General features: G+C 40.9%; 1 protein-coding gene across 16 annotated transcripts in view; it reads left to right on the forward strand.

Moving 5' to 3' along the window:
- limch1 (LIM and calponin homology domains 1) overlaps positions 1 to 26,106 on the forward strand; it is a 359,063-nt gene that overhangs the window by 241,995 nt on the left and 90,962 nt on the right. For 13 of the 16 annotated variants that reach the window (XM_033027735.1, XM_033027743.1, XM_033027771.1 and 10 more), the window contains exons 6-11: positions 4,763 to 4,873; positions 7,337 to 7,532; positions 14,956 to 15,208; positions 16,112 to 16,432; positions 21,018 to 21,326; positions 23,774 to 24,043. In XM_033027735.1, the coding sequence (XP_032883626.1) occupies positions 4,763 to 4,873; positions 7,337 to 7,532; positions 14,956 to 15,208; positions 16,112 to 16,432; positions 21,018 to 21,326; positions 23,774 to 24,043 (1,460 nt within the window). The remainder of the gene's footprint in view (positions 1 to 4,762; positions 4,874 to 7,336; positions 7,533 to 14,955; positions 15,209 to 16,111; positions 16,433 to 21,017; positions 21,327 to 23,773; positions 24,044 to 26,106) is intronic. The other 3 variants (XM_033027809.1, XM_033027814.1, XM_033027815.1) reach the window with 3 other exon arrangements.

The raw sequence follows: 26,106 nt of genomic DNA on the forward strand, positions 1-26,106 counted from the left end.
CGATTGAACTGATTATTGCATAGAAAACTGAGAGTTAGTGGGAAAATGTGAAGTGATATGTTTTGTTAAAAGAAGTCTAAAGGTAGACTATTATATAAATGGAATAAGTTTGGATGAGTAAAATACAGAGGGAGTTATGACAGGTGAAGCAAGTGGTTAGGAAAGCAAATTAGGTTTCAGGGTCAGCTTATTGTCACGTACCAATTAAGGTACAGTGAAATTTGAGTTATAGAAGCAGAAAGAGCTACTACGTAGAAATGGGCTCTTCGGTCAATCGATTTATAGTAATAGGGTTGGAGTTTGGAAATAAAGGAAGTATCAATACAATTATACAGAGAGCTAAATTCCAGAGCTGGGAAAATGACTACATTTGACATCAATGCTGTAATTGACATGCTGTGGGATTAATTGTTACTGGGTCCAAATTTCAGAACTGCCTGTTAGCACTGTGGGAGTACCTACACCAATTTGTATAGCCACTCTGTAGGTCCACTAACTTGGTTGCAGTATATTAATCTTATCCTCTAAATTGGTGAGTTTTGAAGAACTAGCTAAGAAGGTTGATGACGGCAGGGCTGTAGATGTAGTCTATATGGACTTCAGCACGGCATTTGATTATGTTGCACGTGGTAGGCTGCTCTTAATGGTTAGATCACATGGAATCCAGGGAGGGCTAGCTAACTGGATACAGAATTGGCTTCATAGTAGGAAGCAGAGAATGGTGGTAGAAGCTTGTGTTTTGGATTAGAGGCCTGTGATTAGTGGTGTTCCTCGGGGACTCTTGCCGCTTGTCATTGATATCAATAATTTGGATGAAAATGTATAAGGAATGATTAGTAAATTTGCAGATGATACTAAAATAGGTGTTAGCATAGATAATGAAAATGATTATCAAGAATTACAGTGCATTCAGAAAGTATTCAGACCCTTCCACATTTTTTTACGTTACAGCCTTATTCTAAAATGGATTAAATTCATTTTTTTTATCGTCAATCTATAATGGATGGGATTTATATAGCGCCTTTCTAATACTCAAGGCGCTTTACATCGCATTATTCATTCACTCCTCAGTCACACTCTATCTATACACAATACACTCTATCTATACACAATACCCCATAATTTAAAAGTGAAAACAGGTGTTTAGAAATTTTTGCAAAGTAATTAAAAATAAATAACTAAAATATCACATTTACATAAGTATTCAGACCCTTTACTCAGTACTTTGTTGAGGCACCTTTGGCAGCGATTACAGCCTCAAGTCTTCTTGGGTATGACGCTACAAGCTTGGCACACCTGTATTTGGGTAATTTCTCCCAATCTTCTCTGCAAATCCTCTCAAGCTCTGTCAGGTTGGATGGGGAACATCGATGCACAGCTATTTTCAGGTTCCTTCAGAGTTATTCGATCGGGTTCAAGTCCGGGCTCTGGCTGGGCCACTCAAGGACATTCACAGACTTGTCACAAAGCCACTCCTGCATTGTCTTGGCTGTGTGCTTAGGGTCATTGTCCTGTTGGAAGGTGAACCTCTGCCCCAGTTTGAGGTCCTTAATGCTATGGAGCAGGTTTTCATCAAGGATCTCTCTGTACTTTGCTCCGTTCATCTTTCCCTCGATCCTGGCTAGTCTCCCAGTTTGTACCGCTGAAAAACATCTGCACAGCATGATGCTGTCACCACCATGCTTCACCGTAGGTACGGTATTGGCCAGGTGATGAGCGGTGCCTGGTTTCCTCCAGACGTGAGACCTGGCATTCAGGCCAAAGAGTTCAATCGTGGTTTCATCAGACCAGAGAATCTTGTTTCTCATGCCTTTTGGCAAACTCCAAGCGGGCTATCATGTGCCTTTTACTGAGGAATGGCTTCCGTCTGGCCACTCTACCATAAAGGCCTGATTGGTGGAGTGCTGCAGATATAGTTGTCCTTCTGAAAGTTTCTCCCATCTCCACAGAGGAACTTTGGAGCTCTGTCAGAGTGACCATCGGGTTCTTGGTCACATCCTTGACCATGGCCTGTCTCCCCCGATTGCTCAGTTTGGCTGGGCAGTCAGCTCTATGAAGAGTCCTGGTGGTTTCAAAGTTCTTCCATTTAAGAATGACGGAGGCCACTGTGCTCATTGGGACCTGCAATGCAGCAGAAATTGTTTTATACCCTTCCCCAGATCTGTGTCTCACCACAATCCTGTCTCTGAGGTCTACAGACAATTCCTTCATCTTCATGGCTTAGATTTTGCTCTGACATGCACTGTCAACTGTGGGACCGTATATACACAGGTGTGTGCCTTTCCAAAACATGTCCAATCAATTTAATTTACCACTGGTGGACTCCAATCAGGTTGCAGAAACATCTCAAGGATAATCAATGGGAACAGGATGAACTGAAGCTCAATGCTGAATGTCATAGCAATGGGTCTGAATACTTATGTAAATGTCATATTTCAGTTATTTATTTTTAATTACTTTGCAAAAATTTCTAAACACCTGTTTTTGCTTTTTTATTGTGAGGTATTGTGTGCAGATTGATGATTAAAAAAATGAATTTAATCCATTCTGAATACTATCTGAATGCATTGTATAGTGGGATCTTGCTCAGCTGGGCAAGTGGGCTGCAGAATAGGAAATGGAGTTTAATTCAGATAATTGTGAAGACCTACAAATTCCTACAAAGTCAAATCAGGGAGGGACCTTCACAGTGAAAGGCAGACCCTAGGTGTGTTGTTGAGCAGAGGGACCTAAGAGTGCATAGTTCCCTGAAGGTGGTGTCACAGGTAGATAGAGGGGTGAAGTAGCCTTTTGGCATGCTGGCCTTTATCAGTTAGGGAATTATGTATAGAAGTTGGGATGTTGTTACAGTTGTACAAGGCTTTGGTGAGGTCGCACTTGGAGTATTGTGTTAAGTTTTGGTCACACTGCTTTAGGGGAATTTGAGGTGATTGGTATATGGAACGAGCTGCCATATAGTTGAGGCAAGTACAATGATAACATTTAACACATTTGGAGAGATACATAGATGGGAAAGGTTTAGAGGGATAGTGGGCAAATGTGTCTAGCTCAGGTGGGGCATTTTTATCATCATGGATGTGTTGTGCCAAAGGGTCTGTTTCCATGATGCAGGACTATAACACTAATTATGTACCAGATTTCTAAGTCCAAATAGTTTATGTAAATAGTGAAGAACAATGCCCCCCCCTATCCTCCACTGAGCCTTGAGGAGCATTGTATTCCAAACAGGCACAATACCTTTTGACCTTCATCAGTTAGGGAATTAGGAAATGGAGTGGAGAAATTGGGACATTATGTAACTATTGTACAAGTGCCCTTTGATGCCACGCATGGAATATTGTGGTCAGTTTTGGTCACCCTGTTACAGGAAAAGTGCCATTAAGCTGAAAAGAATGCAGAGAAGATTGAAGAGGATGTTGCCAGGACTTGAAGGTCTAAGCTATAGGGGAAGATTGGGCAAGCCAGGAGTTTATTCCTTGGAGTACAGGAGTGATATTGTAGAGGTGTATAAATCATGAGGGGAAACAGAGAGGGTGAATGCACAGAATATTTTTCCCTGGATAGGGGAATCAAGAACCAGATTGCACAGGTTTAAAGTGAGAGAAGAAAGATTTACAATAAACCTGGCGGGCAGCTTTTTCACACATGGGGCGGTGTGTATATGGAACGAGCTGCGGTAAGTAAAATAACAAAATTTAAAAGACATTTGAACATGGATAGGAAAGGTGTAAAGAGATCAGTTCAGTTCAATTTAGTTTATTGTCATGTGTACCAAGGCATAGTGAAAAGCTTTTTGTTGCGTGCTAACCTGTCAGTAGAAAAACAATACATAGTTACAATCAATCCATTTACAGTGAATCGCTACATAATGAGGGAATGAAGTTTAGTGCAAGATATGGGCCAAACATGGACAAATGGGACTCGCTTAGATGGGGTATCAGGGATGTGTTGGGCCAAAGGGCTGGTTTCTGTGCTGTATGATTCTGAATCCATCAAAGGTTAGGTTATAGATTTTGTATTTTTATGTTTAGTTTTTAATATATGCATGAGGGTGAAATTTAATGGATGAGCAGTATGGCACAATCTCCCTGATAATGAAGATATTTTGCTACCTTGAGCTGCACTTAGTCACTATGTTTCCTGCATCATGGGTATTAGTAGATTAGATTTAGTTGGTAGTCTTTAATCCCTTCCTAAATAGTGGGAAAATGGGATTATTGGCTGTTTAATGTTCCTTTATTTTATTTTCAACCTCTGTTTCCTCATCCATTTTGCCGTTAAGGTTTGCAAACCTGGCAATAATTGAAGTGAACCCAAATAATGAAGAGGGAACCTAGTAGAAAATTATTTCCCTCTCCCCATCTCCTCACTCCAACCCACAATGAAGAACACACTGCAAATGGTCACTTGGCAACTTACCACTCACTCGAGCTTGCAGAAAAGTTTTGTGGTTTAAACAAAATATTTGGAATTTTGCTTCATCTTTTTCAAAACATTTTTTCTCCGTGCTATTGTAGTCTGATTCTCTTCAAGACAATGAGCAAGTAGGTAGACCCGTGAATATGTGTATCAAGGGTAGGTCTGCCCAATATACAGTGACCTGCAGATGGATAGGATTTGTTTCACCTTAGATATTGCATTGTTGATTGCTTGACAATATTTTAAAAATTGCTACAAATTGGCTAATTTTAGTGTGACCGTGGCATTGATGGGCTTTTGGAAACTGGGTATCAGAAGTTGTCGTGATCATTTCTACACACAGGTCTTGATCACAATTTACTGGCTTGGAAAAGCAGCAAATAGCTGTACGTCGTACAGTGGACCAACACTGAACCTAAAAGAATTTGAAGGATTGTTGGCTCAGATTCAAAAGGTAGTACATTTCAATTTTAGTGTTATCATGTGCGTGTATGTTTGCATGTGTGCACCCTTCAGGCTGTGATCCTATTGCAAAACATTGCTATCAATCATGTTCAGAGTTACTTGATTTACCTAAAATTATTGCCCATTTTCACATCTTCGGAAAAAATATTTTAAAAAATACAATGAGAAACGTCCAGATGAGACGCTCAATCTTTTGACTGGTTTCGTAAGTGGAGGGAGAAAAATAATGTTGTGTGATATTGAATAGATGTTCAGTGCATTTGTTTCAAATTCAATGATATCAGAAGGATGTTCCCAATGATCGGGGAAACTAGAACTAGAGGACATAGTTGCAGAATAAGGGGGGGCTCTTTTAAAACTGAGATGAGGAAGAACTTCTTCACCCAGAGGGTGGTTAATTTATGGAATTCACTGCCCCAGGGAGCAGTGGAAGCAGAAACTTTAAATATATTTAAGACTAAAATAGATGTTTTTTTAGCTGCCAAGGGGATAAGGGGCTACGGGGAGAGGGCAGGGATATGGACCTAGGTATGGTTAGTATAGTAAGACCTGAGTGATCTCCTGGACAAGTGTCGATCGCCTGGATTGGGGTCGGAGAGGAATTTCCCGGATTTTTTTCCCGAATTGGACCTGGGTTTTTATCCGGTTTTTTGCCTCCCCCAGGAGATCACGAGGTTCTTGGGGTGGAGAGGGGTGATAGCGGTATAAAGGGGAGGGTAGTGTCTTGTGTTCTGTGTCTTGTGTGTACTGTTTGTGGGTAAGTGTGTCTGTTTAGTGTTCAGCCATGAGCGAATGGCGGTGCGGGCTCGACGGACCTGGTGGTCTACTCTCGCACCTACTTTCTATGTTTCTATGTTTCTATGTTTATCAAGGCTTAAAACAACAGGTTTTGTTTGCAGTAAACCATTTTGCAAACTAGAGAGCAACAGAAAAAATGTAAAAAGCAAGACTGTTGAACCATGTGATGTGACCACTGAAGAGAACAAGAACTCCATTGTGTTTCATTCATGTGCTCCTTCTGAATTTCATGTTAATCTGGCACCAATTATAAATATTCTGGTTGAGATACCAAATCCTACATTCATTTCAGACATTGACAAAGGAATTTCATCCAAATATTTTGGGTGTCCATATAATAATATCAGAGCGCATTTCCAGGCTAACTTTGAGTCTGGATGTGAAATTCTCCCTCTACTAATACATTTTAGCAGCAGAGTTTTCACTTTTCTTTGTTTACATGGTCGAGAATTGGTGGAGAAAAAAAAAGGGTGTTCCACTCCCAACACTGAGTAGTAAATTTGGAAACATTTCTTCTATTATAATGTCTGTTTCTTATAATGTGGAAGTAAGTGAGTTATTTAAAATATTAAAATTGTATCCTTTCAAAATACTTACAATGTATCTTAACATTTTTAATTTTTAATTCAAAACTAACCAACTCAAGAGATAGAGGACAACTTATATAATATGAAAAGAGCTAAATTGTTAAACCATGTGCTACAACCACATAGTGAACAAGAACACCACTGTATTTCATTCACGTCTTGCTTCTGAATTTCTGGTTAACTCTGTACCAATTATAAATATATTGTGTGAGATATCAGACACTACTTTTATTTCAGGCATGGAAAATGTCATGATTAAATTGTCACAAGTAATCCAAAATCATTGAAAGACTTGTAAAATGAAACCAAGAAACCTTTCGAGCATGTGCTTGCTGATCTATCCTTTTTCTGTACCAATTAATGTTAAAGCAATCTTTAATCCAGACAAGGGATTTATTATACCACTGGAGTGAGCATAGCATGGGATGGCTTCCATTGACCTTTTCTTGGGCTAGAGTTTCGATGTTTAGTATGGGCTCCTTGCCTTGGAAAGAATTTATAATCAAGGGCTGTGAAAGGCATTGATTGTTTTCAATGCTCCAACCATGTGTGTCAGATGCAAGTGCGCTCATATCCTTCAAAGCCAATAGCTGGCAAGCAGCAAAGCACTGGAATTATTTTTTTTTTAAAGGAGCAGCTTTTGCATATTTTCATTCCTGATTGCTTCTGAAAGCTATTTATCCTTAATCCGGGAATTTCATTTATCGAGCACTGGGAAAGTTCACTTACATTGAAATCCACAGGTTGTCACTTTGCTCCTGCAGTGGCCACTGGCAGGGTGCTTGTGTGTGGATGATGGACAAAATCTGATCATTGCCGTTTGGAGAACATTTTGAAAATGAGGGAATATATTATTAGGAGAGAATCGAAGCTGGAAAATACATAACCTCATCAAATGCAGTAATCGCAGTTTCTTACAACCATATTTCTGGATATTAATATGCAAATGAAAGGCTTTAACTGAGTCGTTGGTTTTGTTGTCTTTAACCCTTGAAGACTGGGGTAAGTGGCTGTTTAAGCATTTGGACATATGTTAATAATTTATTTCCTACTCTCCCCATCACCAGGAGATGGAGGACACAGAGAGTCCAAAGAGAAGTGTTCGTGACAGCGGCTACATTGACAGCTGGGACTCGGAGCGCAGTGACTCCCTGTCACCTCCCAGACATGCCAGGGATGATTCCTTTGATAGTCTGGAATCATTTGGGTCACGGTCACAACAGACTCCATCCCCTGATGTGATATTTAGAGGAAGTAGTGATGGTATGTACCAACTGAGTACCAAGAGAACTTTGCTGCGAGGCTAATTAATTGTTACATGTCAAAACACAAAGTGCTGGAGTAACTCAGTGGATCAGGCAGCATCTGTGGAGGGAAAGGACAGGCGATTTTTCAGGTCTGAAAAATGGTCGTAATCCAAAACACTGCTGATCTATTCCCCCCACAGATGCTGCTGGCCCCACTGAGTTGCTTTAGCATTTGTCTTTTGATCAAGGTTCCAGCATCTGCAGATCCTTGCATCTCCAATTGTTATATGTCTATGGTTATTGACAACTGTCCGTGAACAGCACTATCTTTTCAAGATCCACGAGGCTACATTGGGCTATGGTGCAGTCACAATGATTGAAATGCTGAGTTTGGTTCTAGGCTCCCATATCAGTCATTGGCAGGGATGATAGAGGCTGCATTTATGCAAAGAAATCTACTTGGTGGTATCTGAAAGCTCCTTAATTGATGTGTAGAAACAAGGAATGGCAGATGCTGGTTTACACAAAGGGACACAAAGTGCTGGAATAACTCAGCGGATCAGGCAGCATCTCATGTTCTCCAGAGCTCCTGAATTGATAGCCTGCCATATCTGCTAAGATTTAAAAAATTAAACTTCAGAGTTATGGTTTAAAAAATAAAAAGGTTCAAAACTGGAATACAATAAGGCATTCTTCCAGAGGTGTTTTTCATACAGGTTTGTTAAACTGGGTTTTGGGCATGTCGGCACATAATTTTCTCAAGAAACTTGTGTTGAACCAAACTGCTTTGCATTCATGTAACATGTGATAGAACAGACTGACTAATGTAATACAAATTTGAATGTAATTTTATAAAAGGTGACAAATGATGATAATCTGTCTAAAAGGCTCATGACAAAAATAAATGCTTAATTAAATTTCCTGCCTTTTACAATGTATTTTCTCAATTGTAATGTCTGTGGGCTTTATGAAAACTATTGATCCAATAAAAGTCAATGAATGAGAATAGAATACAGCCACTCTGGAAGTGCTAGTAAAACTGTTTAAGCTGAGATAGGATTACAAAGAGTGTTGCCTTACCTTGTGTAAATGAAGAAAATGTACACTTAAGATGATTAAGTTTGCAAAATGAAGCATAGCACTGCCTTTACGCTGGATAGTATTACCAAGCAAACTGTAAATGAGGAGATGGCAGAAGGTTTCATTTTCAGCTCCCAGAGAAAACTGACAATGAATGGAACAGTTGCTTTGAAAAGGTTGGCAGAGCTGGCAAAGTAGTGAAATATACCTGGGGAGGGGGGGGGGGGGGGGGGGGGGGGGGAGATAACGGGACTTTTCACTAAGAATATTCGTTTTCACAGAAGTAGATACATTAATGGGCCCCAATGATATGTGCACAAGGCATGATAAAGCGCAGTCTCAAAACAACATGTTCAAATCTTCTCCAGCTAGAGCCAGGGTGTTAGAGGGATGCTGTTCTACTTAATGTATAACATTGTTGAAAACGTGCTAAAGGAATAGTTGGAGTTATGGAGACCCAGGGAATCTGTGGGAATATGCTGGAATCTTGAGTAAAAAAACAAAGTGATGGAGGAACTCAGCTAGGGGGTGTGGTTGCATTAATTGAAATTGGAGAATACGTTGTTGGTGTAGAAATTATTCTGAGGGATAGTATTAAGTATGATTGAAGACAGAAGGTATATATGTTAAGGGAAGATGACGTTTGTAGGTCATGGCTGACAAACTAGATTGAATTTATTGGAGAAGTAACCGAGAGGGTGAGTGAAGATTTTGTTTTTAATTCATTCAGAGGATATGGATTACCCTGACAGGCTGACACTGAGTGCCAATCCTATTTCTATTGCTCACTTTGTTAACTCTTTTCTAATTTTGTCCTGTTCTCTGATTTTGCATTCCTGATTAATCTATTAGTCATTCTTTGCTGTTTTTTTTATATTCTGCCCAAGTGAATGGGGAATCAATATTGAAATGCAAGGTGATACCAGATGAATGAAACATATATTTGCAACACTGTTCACCATTAGAGTAATGTCAGGAATCAGGAGAGAAATAGGAGCTCAGCAAAATTACATTATCAGGGAAATGAAACTGTGTGAATTATTGGAGCTGTGGGCTGAGATGTTTCCTTGTCCAGATGGACTTCATCCAAAAGTCTTTTTTTTTAATGGTTAATTACATATTTGCTGTCGGCTTTAATTTCCTAAAATTCTTGTAAGATTCTATAAGATTGGAAAGTAATTCATGCAACTTGTTTATTCAAAAAAGGAGGGAAGGTAAGACAAAAAAATCAAGAAACTACAAGCCTGTTAGCTTAGCATCTGTTATAACTAAAATGTTGGAAGTTGCTATTCAAGATGTTATACTGAGGCACTTTGGAAAAAAACCAAGGAAATCAAAAATAGTCAGCATGGTTTTATGAAAGTTAGACCATGTTTGACTAAGTTATTGAAGTTATCTGAAGTAGTAATGTGCTGTGATTAAAGGTGAATTAATGGTGTACCAAGATTTACGGAAGACATTTGAAACATAGAAACATAGGAAATAGGTGCAGGAGTAGGCCATATGGCCCTTAGAGCCAACACCGCCATTCAATATGATTATGGCTGATCATCCAAAATCAGTATCCCTTTCCTGCTTTCTCCCCATATCCCTTGATTCCGTTACCCCTAAGAGCTAAATCTAACTCTCTCTTGAATACATCCAGTGAATTGGCCTCCACTGCTTCTGTGGCAGAGAATTCCACAGATTCACAACTTTCTGCGTGAGAAAGTTTTTCCTCATCTCAGTCCTAAATGGCCTACCCCTTATTCTTAAACTGTGACCCCTGGTACTGGACTTCCCCAACATCGGGAACATTTTTCCTCCATCTAGCCTGTCCAATCCCTTACGAATTTTATTTGTTTCTATTTTGTTGTGTACAAAATCATTAGATGAATAGATCTGCTAGATGCAGAGTCTCTTGCCCAGAATAGGGAAATCGAGGACCAGAGGACATAGGTTCAAGGTGAGGTGGAAAAGATTTAATAGGAATCCGAGGGGTAACTTTTTCACACAGGGTGGTGCATGTATGGAACAAACTGCCAGAGGAGGTAGTTGAAGCCGGGACTATCGCATAGTTTACGAAACATTAAGACAGGTTTGGAGGGATATGAACTAAGTGCAAGCAAGGGGGACTAGTGTAGCTGGGTCATTGTTGGCTGGTATGGGCAAGTTGGGCCGAAGGGTCCGTTTCCACACTGTATGACTCATGACTCTATCCCCTCTCATTCTTCTAAATTCCAGTGAATATAAGCCTATTCAATCCTTTCTTTCATCATATGTCAGTTCTGACATCCCGGGAATATTTGAGAATGTTAATGGTTATTGTGGAATTTCATAGTGAAGGATGAAAGGTATTGGTCTGGGAAATATATTTGGCTGGGAAACAGAAAGTGGAGAGTAGGTGCTTAAACCTATGTAGGGTTTCAGCCCTATAAATGGGTCTTTTTACAGTTGCACGATGGGGCCTCATCTTTAGACAATTCATGTTGTTAATTTCTCTGGAGCCGGTGGCAGTGAACTCCCTTTTTGAAGCACTACAACTCTTCCGATGTAGGTACAGTACTTCCATGGTACAATACAATACAATTCAATTTATTGTCATTTGGACCCCTTGAGGTCCAAACGAAATGTCGTTTCTGCAGCCATACATTACAAACAAATAGACCCAAGACACAACATAATTTACATAAACATCCATCACATTGCTGTGATGGAAGGCCAAAAAAACTTATATCTCCACTGCACTCTCCCCCCCGATGTCAGAGTCAAAGTCAAAGCCCCCGGCGGGCGATGGCGAATTGTCCCGCAGCCATTAAAGCCACGCCGGGTGATGCAAGGTCGCACACCGGGTTCTTGATGTTAGAGCCCCCGGCGTGCGCTCGCAGTGCCGCAGCCATTCAGTCAGTGCCGCAGCCATTCAGTACTTCCATGGTGCCGTTACATATGAAGTTAATGTAGTGGTCTTGAAATAAACATGTAGTTTGTCAGGAAATTTCATAGGGCTATTAAGATTCAAATATAGTGATGCATGTTTGGAGTTACTCAGGCAAGTAAGGAATGGCAGATTTATTTCCATAAAGACATGAGTGAATCAGGTGGGTCTTTATTGACAATTTGATAGTCTCATGGTGAATGATAAAATATTTTTTAGTCCATAATTGCTTAATTAACTAAACTTATATTCACTGTTTGCCATAGTGGGATTCATACCCAATCCACTTCTTCAGATTATTTCTCAAAAAAATACCCACTATCCTATCATGGCATATTTGATATAATATTTATGGATTTGGCAAAGATTATGGCAAATTCGTGTGAAGGAAATAGAAATACAATACCCAACAGAAAGTGATTTTAGGTCTCAAATGCAGGAAGCAAAGGTCAATGATGGACCAGATATGTTTATTGCCATTAAGAGTTTTGGCCAAAATTCTCCAGTCCCTAATGAAAAAACCCTTAGTATTCAGGATAAACAGCAATGCTTTACATTTTAATGTTGGAATATAACTAAGAAGGATACAGATCATCAAATGGAAGCCTCTGTGAGAAAGATGTAACTGTTGAAATTTTAATGGTGGGCTGCTCGAGCACGCAGAAAAATGGCAAATAAAATTCAATCCACAAATGTCTGAAGGAAGGAAAACAAGTCCGGGGAATATGCAAAGGATAGTTTTATACTGATAAACTTAGAACAAAGGGACATTCGGATGTCTGCCTATAGAGCCTGCAGTTAGTTGGAGGCATTTAAGGGTATGTTTCACAATACACAAAACATTCTCAACTGAACATAGAATTACAACGAAAGGACTCAAAATAACTAAAAATGTTATTCATCAATGTTAAATAGAAAGTATATAACCATGCAAATGTTTGATGGGTCAGAAAATTGGAGACAATATAAAAACTAGCAAAGAATGAGTAAAAGATTAATAAGATCAAAGTACAAGACAAAGCAAGTAAGAAATGTAAGAAGATATTGTAAGTGTTTGTGTAGATATGTAAAAAAGAAAAATTAACAATGTGTGCGTTAGTCTGATAGAGTGTCTGGGAATTAATGTAAAATAACAGACTGCCAGACGAATTAAAAGAGGAATGCATGTCACCACTACAGAGGATACAAATCGTTTATCCAAACGTTAGTTTACTGTCCAAAACTAACTGTAAATCTTGAATTGGGAGAGAAAATTTACAATTACCAGGGAAGTGGCGCTGAGCATATTGTTGGAGTTGTGGATTGACAAGCCTCTGAGTCCTGATTGACAGTTATAGCCTTGGTGTTAGATTTCCAGAATTTCCTAGAAGACTTGGTTAGGTTGGACAATAATAAATGCAACCCTTTCAATCAAAAAAGGAGGGAGGTATAAAACAGGAAAGTACAGATCAGATAGCTTAATAGCTGCCATAGGGGAAATGTTCGCAGCTTTTATTAAATAATTATATGAGGAGATTTCCATCCTATCAAATATGATTCAACTAGTCTTGTGAAAGAGAAATCACAGTTGACCAATTTATTGAAGTTCGTGGAAGAGTCAATATGTGTTTGATAAAGGGGAAGTGATGAATATACTAGACTTAGATATCCAGAAGGCATTTGATTAGATGCTGCTTCAAGGTTGTCGTTGAAAATGAAAACTCATGGTGTTGAAGGCAAAAATTTAGTGTGAATTTGCTACATTTTCTGCTGCACAGAAGTAGCTTGGAAAGTAAGTTGTGAAGACAACGTAACAAAGGATAATAGGTTAAGTGAATGTGCAAAATCTGACAAGTGCAGGATGTGAGAAACTTATGAAGTTCTCCATTTTGCCAGGGAAAGTGAAAGGGAAGCCTATTCTCTAAATGGTGGGAAATCGCTAAGCTCGGAGATATCTTAATGCCTGATTCAGAAAGAGCTGATATGCAGGTTCCGTAATTGATTGGGGAAGCTAACCAAATGTTACTGTTTATTCTTGGGGGATCAAATATAAGGGTAGATAGTTATCCAGCACAATATCAGGCTCTTTGGCCCAACTCATCCATGATGACCAAGATGCCCCATCTTAGCTAGTCCCATTTGCCCACAGTGATGAGCCCATATACCTCAAAACCTTTCCTACCTGTCCAAATGTCTTTTAAGTTCCAGAGCAACTTATTATCCAGAACCTTAGCAAAGGGCTTGCTGATATCCATTTAGACAATGTGTATGGCCCTGCCTCATCAACCATTTTGGTTACTTCCTCAAAAACTCAATCAAATACGTGACACAATTGTCCACACACAAAATCATGCTGACTATCCCTAATCAACCTTTATCATTTCAAATTAATGTCAATCTAATCCCTCTTCTGCTGCTTCTATCTCTTCAAATCCACAAGCAGGAATGTTCTGTCGTCTCTGCCTGCCCCTGCCCCACTGAAATCATTTCTACATACCTTGATTACATCCTTGTCCAGTCCCTTCCCAGTCTGATGAAAAGTATGGATCCGAAACGTCACCCTTCCGTGTTCTCCAAAGATGCTGCCTTACCCGTTCAGTTATTCCAGTACTTTTTGTGTCCTTTTGTGTAAACCAGCATCTGTAGTTTCATGTTCCACAGAACAGAGTTCCCCCGGTTCTCACCTTTCATCCCAGTGGCGGCTGCATTCAGCAGATCATCTTTTGCTACTCCCAACCACTCTAACCGGATCCTATCACCCGCCACATATATCTAAACCTCACCCTTTTTTGCTTTCCACAATGACCACTCTTTCCATGACACTCTGCTCCGCTCATCCCTTCCTACCAACTCCTCTGTGTCCTGCAACAGTCGAAGGTATTACACTTATCCCAATTTATCTTTTCCCACCACCATCCAGGATGCTAAACAGCCCTTCCAGGTGAGGCAGAGATTCACATGCACCTCCTCCCACCTGATGTATTGTGGCCATTGCTCATGATGTGGCCTCCTCTCCATCAGCGAAACAAACTATAAACTTTCTGACCCTTTGGCAGAGCACTTGCTCTCAGTCGGCAATGACCAACACTGACCTTTCTATCCTCCCCAACCTGCTCTAGCAGCCCATAACCCTTCCTCTCCCCTACCCTTCCCCCCACCCTCGTCCCCACTGCCCCAACTAGTTCCATCCATTGCCTTTCACACTCTCTCACCCCTCCCCCTCACGTTTATGTACTGACATGGATATGATGCCATATACAAGTACTTTTTAAATATGGGCATTTCTGCTTCTTTCGATTTTTCTGGCAATGGGTTAGAGACTCCTAACCTACACGGTCAAGAGAATGTCCAACCAAATCCTTCCGCTATTCTGTGCCATTTCAAATTTCATTTAAGCATTGCTGAAATGTGTCACATGAAAGTGATGAGCCAATTTCTGATGCTTTGTTTCTGGGTACTCCTAAAGGTCGTGGCAGTGATTCTGAATCGGATGTGGCATCGAAGATACCTGATGTAAAGCGAGACGACATGTCTGCCAGACGGTCTTCCTACAATGATCCTAAATCCTCCTTGCCCTTTAACCAATATCTACCTAACAAGCACAATCATACAGCCTATATGCCAGCACCTCTCCGAAAAAAGCGGGCAGAGCGAGGAGAAAATTACCGGAAGAGTTGGAGCAACGCTACCTCACCTGTAGGAGCAGAACGACCTTTCAGGTAGGTAACTGACATCACTAGTTGCATTGTATGAATTGTAAGTATTAAATGACATTCACAAAACTGGAACAAACATTCATCTTTAATGTGATCCCATTTACGTGACCATATTTTGGGTGATTGCAAGTTGATGTATGTGGTTAACTAACTGCTTTTCTGAAACAGAATCATCTCTCAAATCTGAGCTGATTCTACCAGTTAAACACCATTAAATGTTCTTCCTACTGAAAATGGTTCATGCCCATCTTCATGAATTCTTATACAACGATGCATCCTTTATGTGAAATGAAAGGCAGGACATCGATATGAATGAACATGGGATTGGTTGAACTGTGATCAAATTAACATCAGTCAGCCAAATTAATTTTATCATCACAGGTTTGTTGTTTGCTGTTTCAGCATCTTCCAGGTTATTCGAAAAAAAATTCCCAAATACAAGCAAACCATCAGAACCTTTTCTCCGAGAGTGGAACTGTCCAACACTAGAAGGCATAGCTATAATGTGAAAGTTTGATGGAGATGTGTGAGGCAAGTTTTTTTACATAGAAAGTGGTGGGGGCCTGGAACGCATTGTCAGGAATGGTGATGGAGGTAGATACAATAGTGGCCTTTCAGAGGCTTTTTGATAGGCACATGGAAGTGCAAGGAGTAGAGGGATATGGAAGTTCTGCTGGGGCTTGGCTGCAGTTGGGTACAATCACAACCGTCTGGTGTAATAATAGAATTTGGTAAGAGACCTTCCGTGTTTTCTGACCTTCTCGGATGGCAGGTCGAACTCAAATGCTATCAAGAATAAAACTAGCCAATATAAATGGTTTGTGATAATCTGTAACTTACAATTTAAATTAAAATGTTATGGTCCATAACATTTTTGCCCTTAATATATGTTGTATAACTCGTTAGTCATAGTCATCCTGAGCCTATACAAGAAGAACACAGTGAAGAATCCTCTCAGGGTGAAGATTTTGCAGATCCATCATCTACCTTTCCCAATACTCAAGAGATTAATGATTCCAAGCCAACAGTAAAGTCTAACCTGGTTGCTGCAGAGGACGTTGGTGGTCTCAAGAACCCGTTAGAAGTTCACCTGGTGGAAGACCCTGGGCACAAAGCATCCAAAGAATGTACAAGAAGGGAGGGGAAAGAAGAAGACGAAATAAAGAAGTTGAAAAGAATTCAAAAGGCTGGTATCACGGTCCTGCCAGCAGCTGAGAGATACCGCAGGTCAGAATGTGGTGTGAAGCTCTCATAGAGGTGAAGTAAAGGCATGTTGTGTTGTTAGCTTGGTAGGTTTTTATTATACCATGGTATTCTTTTAGAATTCTTTTAACTATCTCGGCTTTAAAATAGAGCCTGTGAGAAATATTAAGTTCACCATAAATAGGTGTCAACCTAATGAATTTGAAGATAGTCAATTAACATTTTTTTAATGAAAAATGTATCCAAAAGATTTTGGTACTGAATGATAATTTTAAGGAAATTATTTTGAATTAATGACTTTGACATGGTATAATATGAATAAATGATGAAGCTGAGGAATGTGTTTGTGTAACCCCAGTATGCTGGCTGGTGCTCATTTGGCTTTGTATTTTTGTACGTTATTATATACGCATCAAGTAATATTTTCTGCATGACTATTAGAGTTCCTCGATAACATGCTTATGAGCATTTCAACTGCAGTAGATTTGTACTGAAGTTGCTGTTGTGTACTTATTCAACGATTACAGAGCGGGCTTACTCTTGGCATGACATCACTATATGACTAACAGTTTGATAAGAAGCGTTGTTTCTTTTAAATGTAACCCTGTCACTGATTAATAAATACACTATAAATAGCACATTTTGGTTTGGCATGTCCAGGAAATGGTAGGTTTCTTACACAAATTATCACTCCCATCACAAAGGCTGCCACCAAGACACATATTGGAAATGTTAATTATGGAAATTCATGAGGAGATGAAGTCCTTGTGCTCAAAATCTCAAAATGTATTCCCAATGAACGTGTTGGGGATACAAATTCAGAAAATTGCCTTAAGTAAAATAAGCATACGTTATGAAAGAAACAGAGAGAAGTGAGGTGCTGTCTCATCCAGTAAATGAATAGCAGATGTTAATTTGTTGCATATGAAGGATGACTTTTTAAACTTCATGCTCGTGTGGAGTTTCATCTGTAGGGAGTTCTTTCAGGATTTTGGAAAAGATATTCCAAGTCTTGGGTACCACTGTTTCACAAGACAGGCCACAGGGTTGGAAACAATCTCATAGAGTAATAGGTAGAGTGAAAACACAAACAAACTAGGGGCAAGAGAGGACTCTCAGCCCCTCAAACCCAATTTGCTTATCAAGAATATATCTAGCACTGTCGTAAAATAATCAAACCCCCTGCTCCCACCATCTTTTCAGTTCCAAAGAATTAAGATCATGTAAAAGAAAAAAAGTGACCTCATGTATATCGTCAGTGCCCGACCCTTTAGTTGTAAGAATGACTCTAGTTCTCCTCTCTTTGTTTCAATGCTTCAATGAAGTCTCCCTACACTCTCCAAAATGCCAGCAGATACATATATAGCTTCTCCAATCCTTTCTCATAAGACAACCTGTTCATTTCAAGTACGAGTTAATAAACCTTCTCTGAAGAGCTTCTCACATTTTAAAATCCTTCCTAAAATAATTACCCAGGAGAAACAAGAGTCAGCAGATTCCGGGATCTTGAGCAGAAACAAACCGCTGGAGGGACTCAGCAGGCCAGGCAGCATTTATGGGTCGTGGGTCGTGGACCCTTCTTCAGACATTGCCTGTCCGTTTCCCTCCACAGACCATATCTGGCCTGCCGTGTTTCTCCAGCACTTCGATATTTTATATGGATTTTGCCACTTTCATCTTTGAAGGATCAATGCATGTATTGTTGAGGGAAATGGACAGATGATGGTTTGGGCCAGGACCCCTTTTACAGACAGAAGGGTTGTTCAGACTGAAGAAGAGTTCCAACCCAAAATATCATCTGTCCATTTCCCACCACAGATACTGCCTGACACGCTGAGTTCATCCAGCATTTAGTATACTGCTCAAGATTCCACCAATGACAGTCTTGTTTGTCTCTAACAATGTATCATGACTGCCTTACACAATTCGCAGCGATGTTAATCTTTTTACTTGTATAAATCAACACCAGATGATTGATCCTAAATAACTGAATCGTGTAGTTTTTACTGCAATGTTGAAAAGGAGACCAAGTACTTATTATAATTCAATTGTATTCCATAATACATTGTAAAATGATGTCATCAAATTCAGAAGCAATACTTGAGCAATTGTGCATACTGTGAGCACCCTGATGTTGTAAAATATATCATTTTATCATTCACTTTGCAGTTATTTATAGACGTAAATTAATTGCAAATATTTCACAAAATAACAGTAATGGAGTTCCAGGTTTTCAGGACCTTGAAAACTGATGTGCTGCACCTGTATTACTGGGATACAATGGGCATCTTGGGTTTAGACTGTGCTGGTAGTATTACGCACATGATTATTCTGTGCCATGAGCACTGAACTATATCATGTTGATCTAATTGGCATTTAAATAAGGGCACTAAGTTTCTCATCGTGCCTTTTTTGACATCTCTGCAACAGTTGTTTTGTGATTTACTCACCAGGCATATAATGTCAATAACATTAATAATGTCACTACTCAAAGGGCCTATCCATTTCACACGTCGCATTAGAATTGTAGGCAAATTGTTGTATGTTTTCTGAGCTCTTCATGTGTATACTGGCTAGTGGAGACAACGTTTGTGATGGTGCTGCATTATTTAAGTTTGTATCTATAACAGATGAAAGTTTTCTGGTCAATCTGCTTTTGAATTCAGGAATTAAGGCACAGTGGACTGTCTAGTCTCTGTAATCATCATAGTTCTGCCTGTAGAGCTGACCATGCCCACAGTGGAGAGAATAGTTTCTATGCTTTGCATAACTGAACATGAAAAGTTGGAGGTGTACTTTTTCCTGCACTAAGCAAACTTGCTGGCAGGCTTCCCCATGTACCTAGAATTTCCTGGTCGATTACCCTCAACCTTCCTCGCTAGCTTGCTTTCTTCAAATCTCTCCCTGACCACTTATAACAGGGCCAGTGCATGTTCTTGTCTGTGGAAATTGGCAATTGTGACATCCTGGTATCTTACCTCTACACAGACATAGATTAATTTGCCATGTGATCACTTCTCTCTTAGCCTGCCCTGCACAGTTAGCTAAGTTTCCAGTCTCCAGTGACCACTACATTCGCAGGAAAAATCGTATTTTCTTCTTGCATTGTCCAATGGTGAAAGTAGCAACCATTTTTAATGTAGGTTGTGTAGAATAAGATGGAGATAGGCAAGGAGAAATAGGATAACCCCCCCCCCCCCCCTCCCAAAAAAGAGGGAGCTGCTAAGATATGTAGGGTGGGCAATAGTCAAGATGTGATTGGAATGTGCTTGTGGAGGTACGATGATTGTGGAATGTGATGGTGAGTAAGAGCTGGAAATCCAAGCATTGGGGTATTCTCACCTTGACACTTTGGTTGCAGTGAGGAAAAACCAAGCTTGTAATAAACCACAGGTAGACAAAAATGCTGGAGAAACTCAGCGGGTGAGGCTGCATCTATGGAGCGAAGGAAATAGGCAACTTTTCAGCCCGAAACCCTTCTTCAGACCACAGAATAAACTACATTTAGGATTGCAGGCATATCTCAATGGCATGACCCCTATCGTCCACCTCTGAACCACTCTCCAAATGTCTTTTAAAAGTTGTAATTGCATCAATAGCTTCCTCTGGCAGTTGATTCCACATACGGCCTACCCTCTAAGTGTAAAAGTTGTCCCTGAGGTCCCTTTTGAATATCTTCTCTCTCATCTTGCACCTTTGCCCTCTCATTTTAGAATCCTCCATTCTGGGAAAAAGTCTGTGAATGTTCAGTTTATCCATTCACTTCATGATCTTGTCACCTCCCCAAAGAGTCCCAGCCCTTCCAACTTCTCCTCATAACTCAAGCCTGCCAGTCCAGGTAACATCTTGGTGAATCTTTTCTGCATTCTTCACAGTTGAATGGCATGCTTCTTATAGCTAGCTAGGTGACCAGAGCGAAACACTGTACTCTAAGTGTGTTCTCACCAACAACTTGTACAGTTGCATTGTGATGTCCCAACTTTTGTATTCAATACTCTTCCCGATGAAGGCAAGCATGCCAGACAACTTATTTACCACACTGTCCACCTGGCTCACTGCTTTTGGGGAACCATGCACCGAGATCCCTCCTAGATCTCTCAGATTTCATTAACAGTTATGGGAAAATATATTCCTGTGTGTATTTAGCATGATTCTAACTGTGATGTTTACTGTCATGAGTGGTTGCATCAGCTATTACCTACAATTAGTTTTAGCTGCGAGTTGCATAACAAATGTTGAAGAAACCTGTGAGTACATTTTTCCAAGATTTTGTGGTGACAGCAGCTTGTCAAAAAAATTCGTTGATTTCAATTCGAAGCAGAGGACAAAAAAACGTAGGTGATGCGCTTTCTAAATTGCTCTCTGTATGCAGGGCACCAGCAATGCTGCAGCACAGTGCCACTAGACATGTGCATGAAAGTTGTGGGAAAGTTGCAGGGGACTGTTTGTGGAAAATGGCATGAAGGGAAAAAATCTCTAAAAGTACTGACAGTAAGCTTCTTGATAAGTGAGTGATGCTAACAGCAACACACTCTCATTGCTTGGCTGAGAAATGCTTTTCTTTCTTTCTGATGACAAATGTTCATCACTTTTTACCTCTATGTGGTAGACTAAAACAACAGCAAGAAAGCAGTGGACACACTTCTCCAGATATTATTCTTCGTAGGGAAAATACATTTTCAACTAACTATCTGGACAGCGATTCTGAGACTGAGGAGGGGGAATGGAAACTTCCTGATCTTGAGAAAGATGACTTCGCTTTAAGGAAGGCTCAGCTCCACCAATGCAAGCCCAAGGTGGTCAATCAGTTTTTAGCTGGACCATGCACGAAGAAGGACAGGGAGCTCTGGGCGAGTATCAAACATTCCCCTCGTGGAATTGATGGAGCTTCTCAAAGGCAAGAGCAGAAAATGGAAAGGTGTGCCTTAAGTTGAGAGTATATACAGTACTACTCTCCACTCTCCTATTTACTTTCTAATAACAGAGGGCTAGTCAATTTGGGACGAGAAAAGGCCCCCAAGAAAGAAGAAGGAACTGCAAATGCTAGAATCTTGAGTAAAGAATACAAAGTGCTGGAGTAATAACCTGCTGAGTTACTCATGCACTTTGTATTTTCCTCCAGAAAGACTGATATATTCTTCTTTGAGATTAGACTTGTCAGTGGGTGCAATCTCTCTCTCTCTCTCTCTCTCTCTCTCTCTCTCTCTCTCTCTCTCCCCTCTCTCTCTCTCCCTCTCCCTCTCCCTCTCCCTCTCCCTCCCCCCCCCCCTCTCCCTCTCCCTCCCCCCCTCCCCCCCCCCCCCCCCCCCCCCTCCTCTCTCGCCTCTCTCCTCCTCTCCTCCTCTCTCTCCTCTTCTCGCGGTCTCTCTCTCTCCGCTCTCTCTCTCTCTGCATCTCTCTTCGTCTCTCCTGCGATCTCTCATCTCTGCTCTCTCGTCGCCCTCTCTCTCGCTCCCCTCTCTCTCTCTCCCTCTCCCCCCTCTCTCTCCCTCCCCCCCTCTCTCTCTCTCCCCCCTCTCCCTCTCCCCCTCTCCCTCTCCCCCTCTCTCTTCGCCCCCTTCTCCCCCTCTCCCTCTCCCCTTCTCCCCTCCCCCTCTCCCTCTCCCCCTCTCCCTCTCCCCCCCTCTTCCCCCCCCTCTCCTCTCCCCCTCTCCCTCTCCCTCCCCCTCCCCTCTCTCCCTCTCTCTCTCCATCTCTCAACCTCTCTCCCCCTCTCCCTCTCCCCCTCTCCCTCTCACCCCTCTCCCTCTCCCCCCTCTCCTCTCCCCCTCATCCCTCTCCCCTCTCCCTCCCCCCTCTCCCTCTCCCTCCCCTCTCCCTCTCCCTCTTCCCCCCTCTCCCCTCCCCCTCTCCCCCTCCGCTCTCCCCCTCCCCTCTCCTCTCCCCCTCGCCTCGAATCCCCCTCTCCCTCTCCCCCTCCCCCTCTCCTCCTCTCCCCCTCCCCCTCTCCCCCTCTCCCTCTCCCCCCTCTGCCCTCTCCATCTTCCGCCCTCTCCTCTCCCCCCTCTCCCTTCCCTCCTCTTCGACCCTGCTCCCCCTGCTCCTCTCCCCCCCTCACCCATCTCCTCCCCCTCTCCCTGATGCCCGTCTCCCTCGTCAATTAGTCGTCATACCGCGATCCTCTCTATCTCTATCTCGCTACCTCTCCCTCTGCTCTCGTCCCGCCTCTCAGTTAGGGAAACCCTCTCCCTCTCTCTCTCTCTCTCTCTCTCTCTCTCTCTCTCTCTCTCTCTCTCTCTCTCTCGCAGGCAGGAGGGACTAGTGCGGATGGGGTATGTTGGTTGGTGTGGGCAAGTGGGGCAGAAGGGACTAGTGCGGATGGGGCATGTTCGTGGGCAAGTTGGGCAGAAGGGCCTGTTTCCAAGCTGCGTGGCTCTATGCCTATATTGATTTTAAAACTACTGCCGAGTTATGAATTACATTCATGCGAAGATTAGCATATAAGCATGCCTATGATTCTGCTAAGCTGATATTTAAAAAAATAGTCCCTACAGATGAAAGTTGACCTACAATTTCACAGATGTGTGAATATAGGTCTTCCCCAATGCACGGCAGGTTCCCCAATGCACGACAGGTTCCTAAGAATACATATTATTCACAAGTCGGTAATACAGCTGCCCAGCAATATATTTAAATACAAATGTAGGCCATCCAAGTGTTGTTAAACCAAGGTGTTTAATTCAAGCAGGCCAATATTGGCACAACCAAGTTCCCACAGGTAAAGGTGCCTGTCGACCCACAGCAGTACGAGCTGTACATATATCGAGCGTTTGATATCTAGGGAGGACCTTTATCAAGTTTGTGTGTTTCCTAGCTAGGGACATTTGAATTAAGGTAATCTATTCAGCTCCATTGGCTCATTCCATTCATTTAAATCATGGATGGGCAGTAATTCAAGTCCATGTATTTGCATTACTGCTCAGCTATCAAAACCTAACCTGTCTCAACCGTGACAATTTCAATGGACGCAGCATTCACACTCTTCTGGGGGTTTGGGGATGGGGCAGGGGGGGGTGCTGTGGGAAGAGTTCCAAAATTTTCACTATGAAGGAGTTTATTGATCTCACGCTTGAATGTCACAGGTTAAATTTTAAGATTATGTTTTGTGTTTAGTGTTCTCTGCCAGAGGAAATAATTTTCAGCAGGTTATACTCCTGTTATTTTATTGATGACATTTCCCTTCTTTCATCCAACTTCATATGATTTCATTCCCAATATTGTGCAATTAACAATCTCTACAGTCCCACTCTTGACTAACTATGGAAACAGGTGTTCACCTTAAAACTTCACTTGTCCCATTGCTTTCTGTCTTCTCACTATACGTTTTCTTTTAATCCCTCTGTTTACGTGTGTGCAATTGTTCAGCAAAAGTCCCATTAAGGCTGCAGAGAGTGAAGTTATTATCCTTCAGGAAGCAGGCATGGAAGCAGGCGTGTTGCTGAAGTCGCAGAAAAAGAATGGGCACAATGAGGAAGAGCAGGTGAAAGGACCAGATGTAGAGCGTGATGATCTGGCTCGGCGAAAGGCCCTGGTTGGTTTTACCAGTCGGCAAGAGCCTCACACCTTCATTCCTTCCTCTATCACGTCAGCTGATATGGAGATCTGGCAGAGGCTCAAGCTCTCCACCAATACCAGGTTGTTACCGAGCACCCGCTCTGTTGTAATTACACTCACCGTACGTGTTTGTATATTATTCTGCGACTGAGTCTTGCTTTATACTTAATCTAATTAGAACAACAAAATTATAATTGAAAAAACAATAATTACCCGTGCAAAGTCTCAAACTTTAAGTGCCTGTTTTTTTTAATATTTCTAATGTGTAGCAATGTTACAAAATTTTGAGATTTCAAAAATCAAGTCTTTAATTTATCCCATCAGATAAAGCATAAAAAGAAGTTTAATTTGACACCTAATTCACTTTCATATCTTCAGTATTAAAAAAGTTATGGCCATTTTCATACTCGGAAATTGGTACCTTGTTCCCTATTGCTTTTTCATTGACTTAACACAAAAGCTGTGATCAAGAACATTTAAAAGCCGATAACTTTCTTAAAATTTAAGAGAACTGAAATAAATTTTCAGTTATTATAGATTGAAGTATTCTGAAACAAATATGAAACAATCTTACTTAGATGACTTGAAATTAAAGCATATAATTAGTTAGTTACCTAATTGTAGCTAATTACAAAATTCAATTGCTAGATCTAAACATCTATCCATTTCTTAAGAATAGATTAACATTTTTAAATAGCCTAAGTGTCCAAATAACATTCACACAAGAATTTAGAATATAACATAATTTTTAAATCTCATTGTCATGGGTTTATAGGCCAAATGGAAGGAATTTAATGTTTAATACCTGTAAATTAATGGCCATTTAAATCAGCTTGCGAGTGGGATTTTCTGGAACGGGACCATTTAGAACGTTGAGGTTGCGGTGAATTTAGTCCCCCATATCGGCAGCAAATACACTGCCGGTCTTTGGGGGGAAAAATCACCGTTTCGCAACTTAAAATGTGAATTAAATACATCTTAAGAAACACTTTTATACATAAAAATAAACTACTTTCTTTTACCTGGTCCTCCATAAAATCCGTCCCCGTTGTCGGCATTGACGGCTTCAGAAGCTGATTTTAAAATCATTCCAGCGATTAACTTGTCGGGTGAATTTTTTTTAAAAACACATAGAACGGCCGTAGGAACGATTCTTTAGCAACATCTTGCACTCCAACAAATATAATTCAGGACCAGGTCGGGAAAAAACCCCGTTTTAACCCCGCCCCCCCCCCCCCAAACGCGTCAAAATCGCGCACACGGAAAGTGGCAGAATTGCAGCGCCGCTGAAGGTAAGTTTTGTAACATACCTATAATGTGGCCACATTAAATCCTCAGTTACTAACGGTGCAGCATTGAATTACATTTTCAAGAAGCAAAACACTGCATTAGCAGTCCGAAGAAGGGCCCCGACCCAAAAAGTCACCTATCCATTTTTTCCTGGCCCACGGAGTTGCTACAGCACTTTGTGTCTTTTTTTGTATACCAGCATCTATAGTTCCATGTTTCCATTGCATAAGCACGATTATAGTCAAAGAACACGGGCCCTTTTTTTTTTTTAATCCAAAGTTACGTACTTTCGAACCAATTCACTAATTAGAGACCATTCCTGATGATAATATTTTGAGTGGAATCTATTTCATTTCAAAAGTACTGAAGATTTTCATCACTTTTTCATCACTTTTAGGATGGTTTTTTAAGATACTGGGTGCAACAAACAGAGCTGCTCCCTACTGTTTAGTGTTCATAGAGGAATAAAATAAACGTGACGTAACAGCACTGGTTCTTAGTGAGTTGCCTGTGTTGAAGAGACAGAAACACATGGCTAGTATGAAATAAAGGTGAACCCCTTGTAATAGAATTGCTTTGAGGAGCTATTGTTGTAGTATGCCATTGGGGAAAAAGATAAGCAGTATTACTCAATCCTACTGAGCTAAAGCACCAACAATAATTGCTTTGGTCAAAAACCTTTCAGTTTCTCTTTGTATTTATTTTAGTCAGATGGCCTATTCAGTCAGGCCAATATAGGTAATCACTATGTGTTGCTTCAAATCGATGAGCTCTGAAATATATACATTTTTCAGGTTAATTAGGCAGTCAAATGGGCAACGATTATTGGTGAATACTCTTTTATAATTGAAAAT

The sequence above is a fragment of the Amblyraja radiata genome, chromosome 1 (assembly GCF_010909765.2).
Source record: "Amblyraja radiata isolate CabotCenter1 chromosome 1, sAmbRad1.1.pri, whole genome shotgun sequence".
NCBI lineage: Eukaryota > Metazoa > Chordata > Chondrichthyes > Rajiformes > Rajidae > Amblyraja > Amblyraja radiata.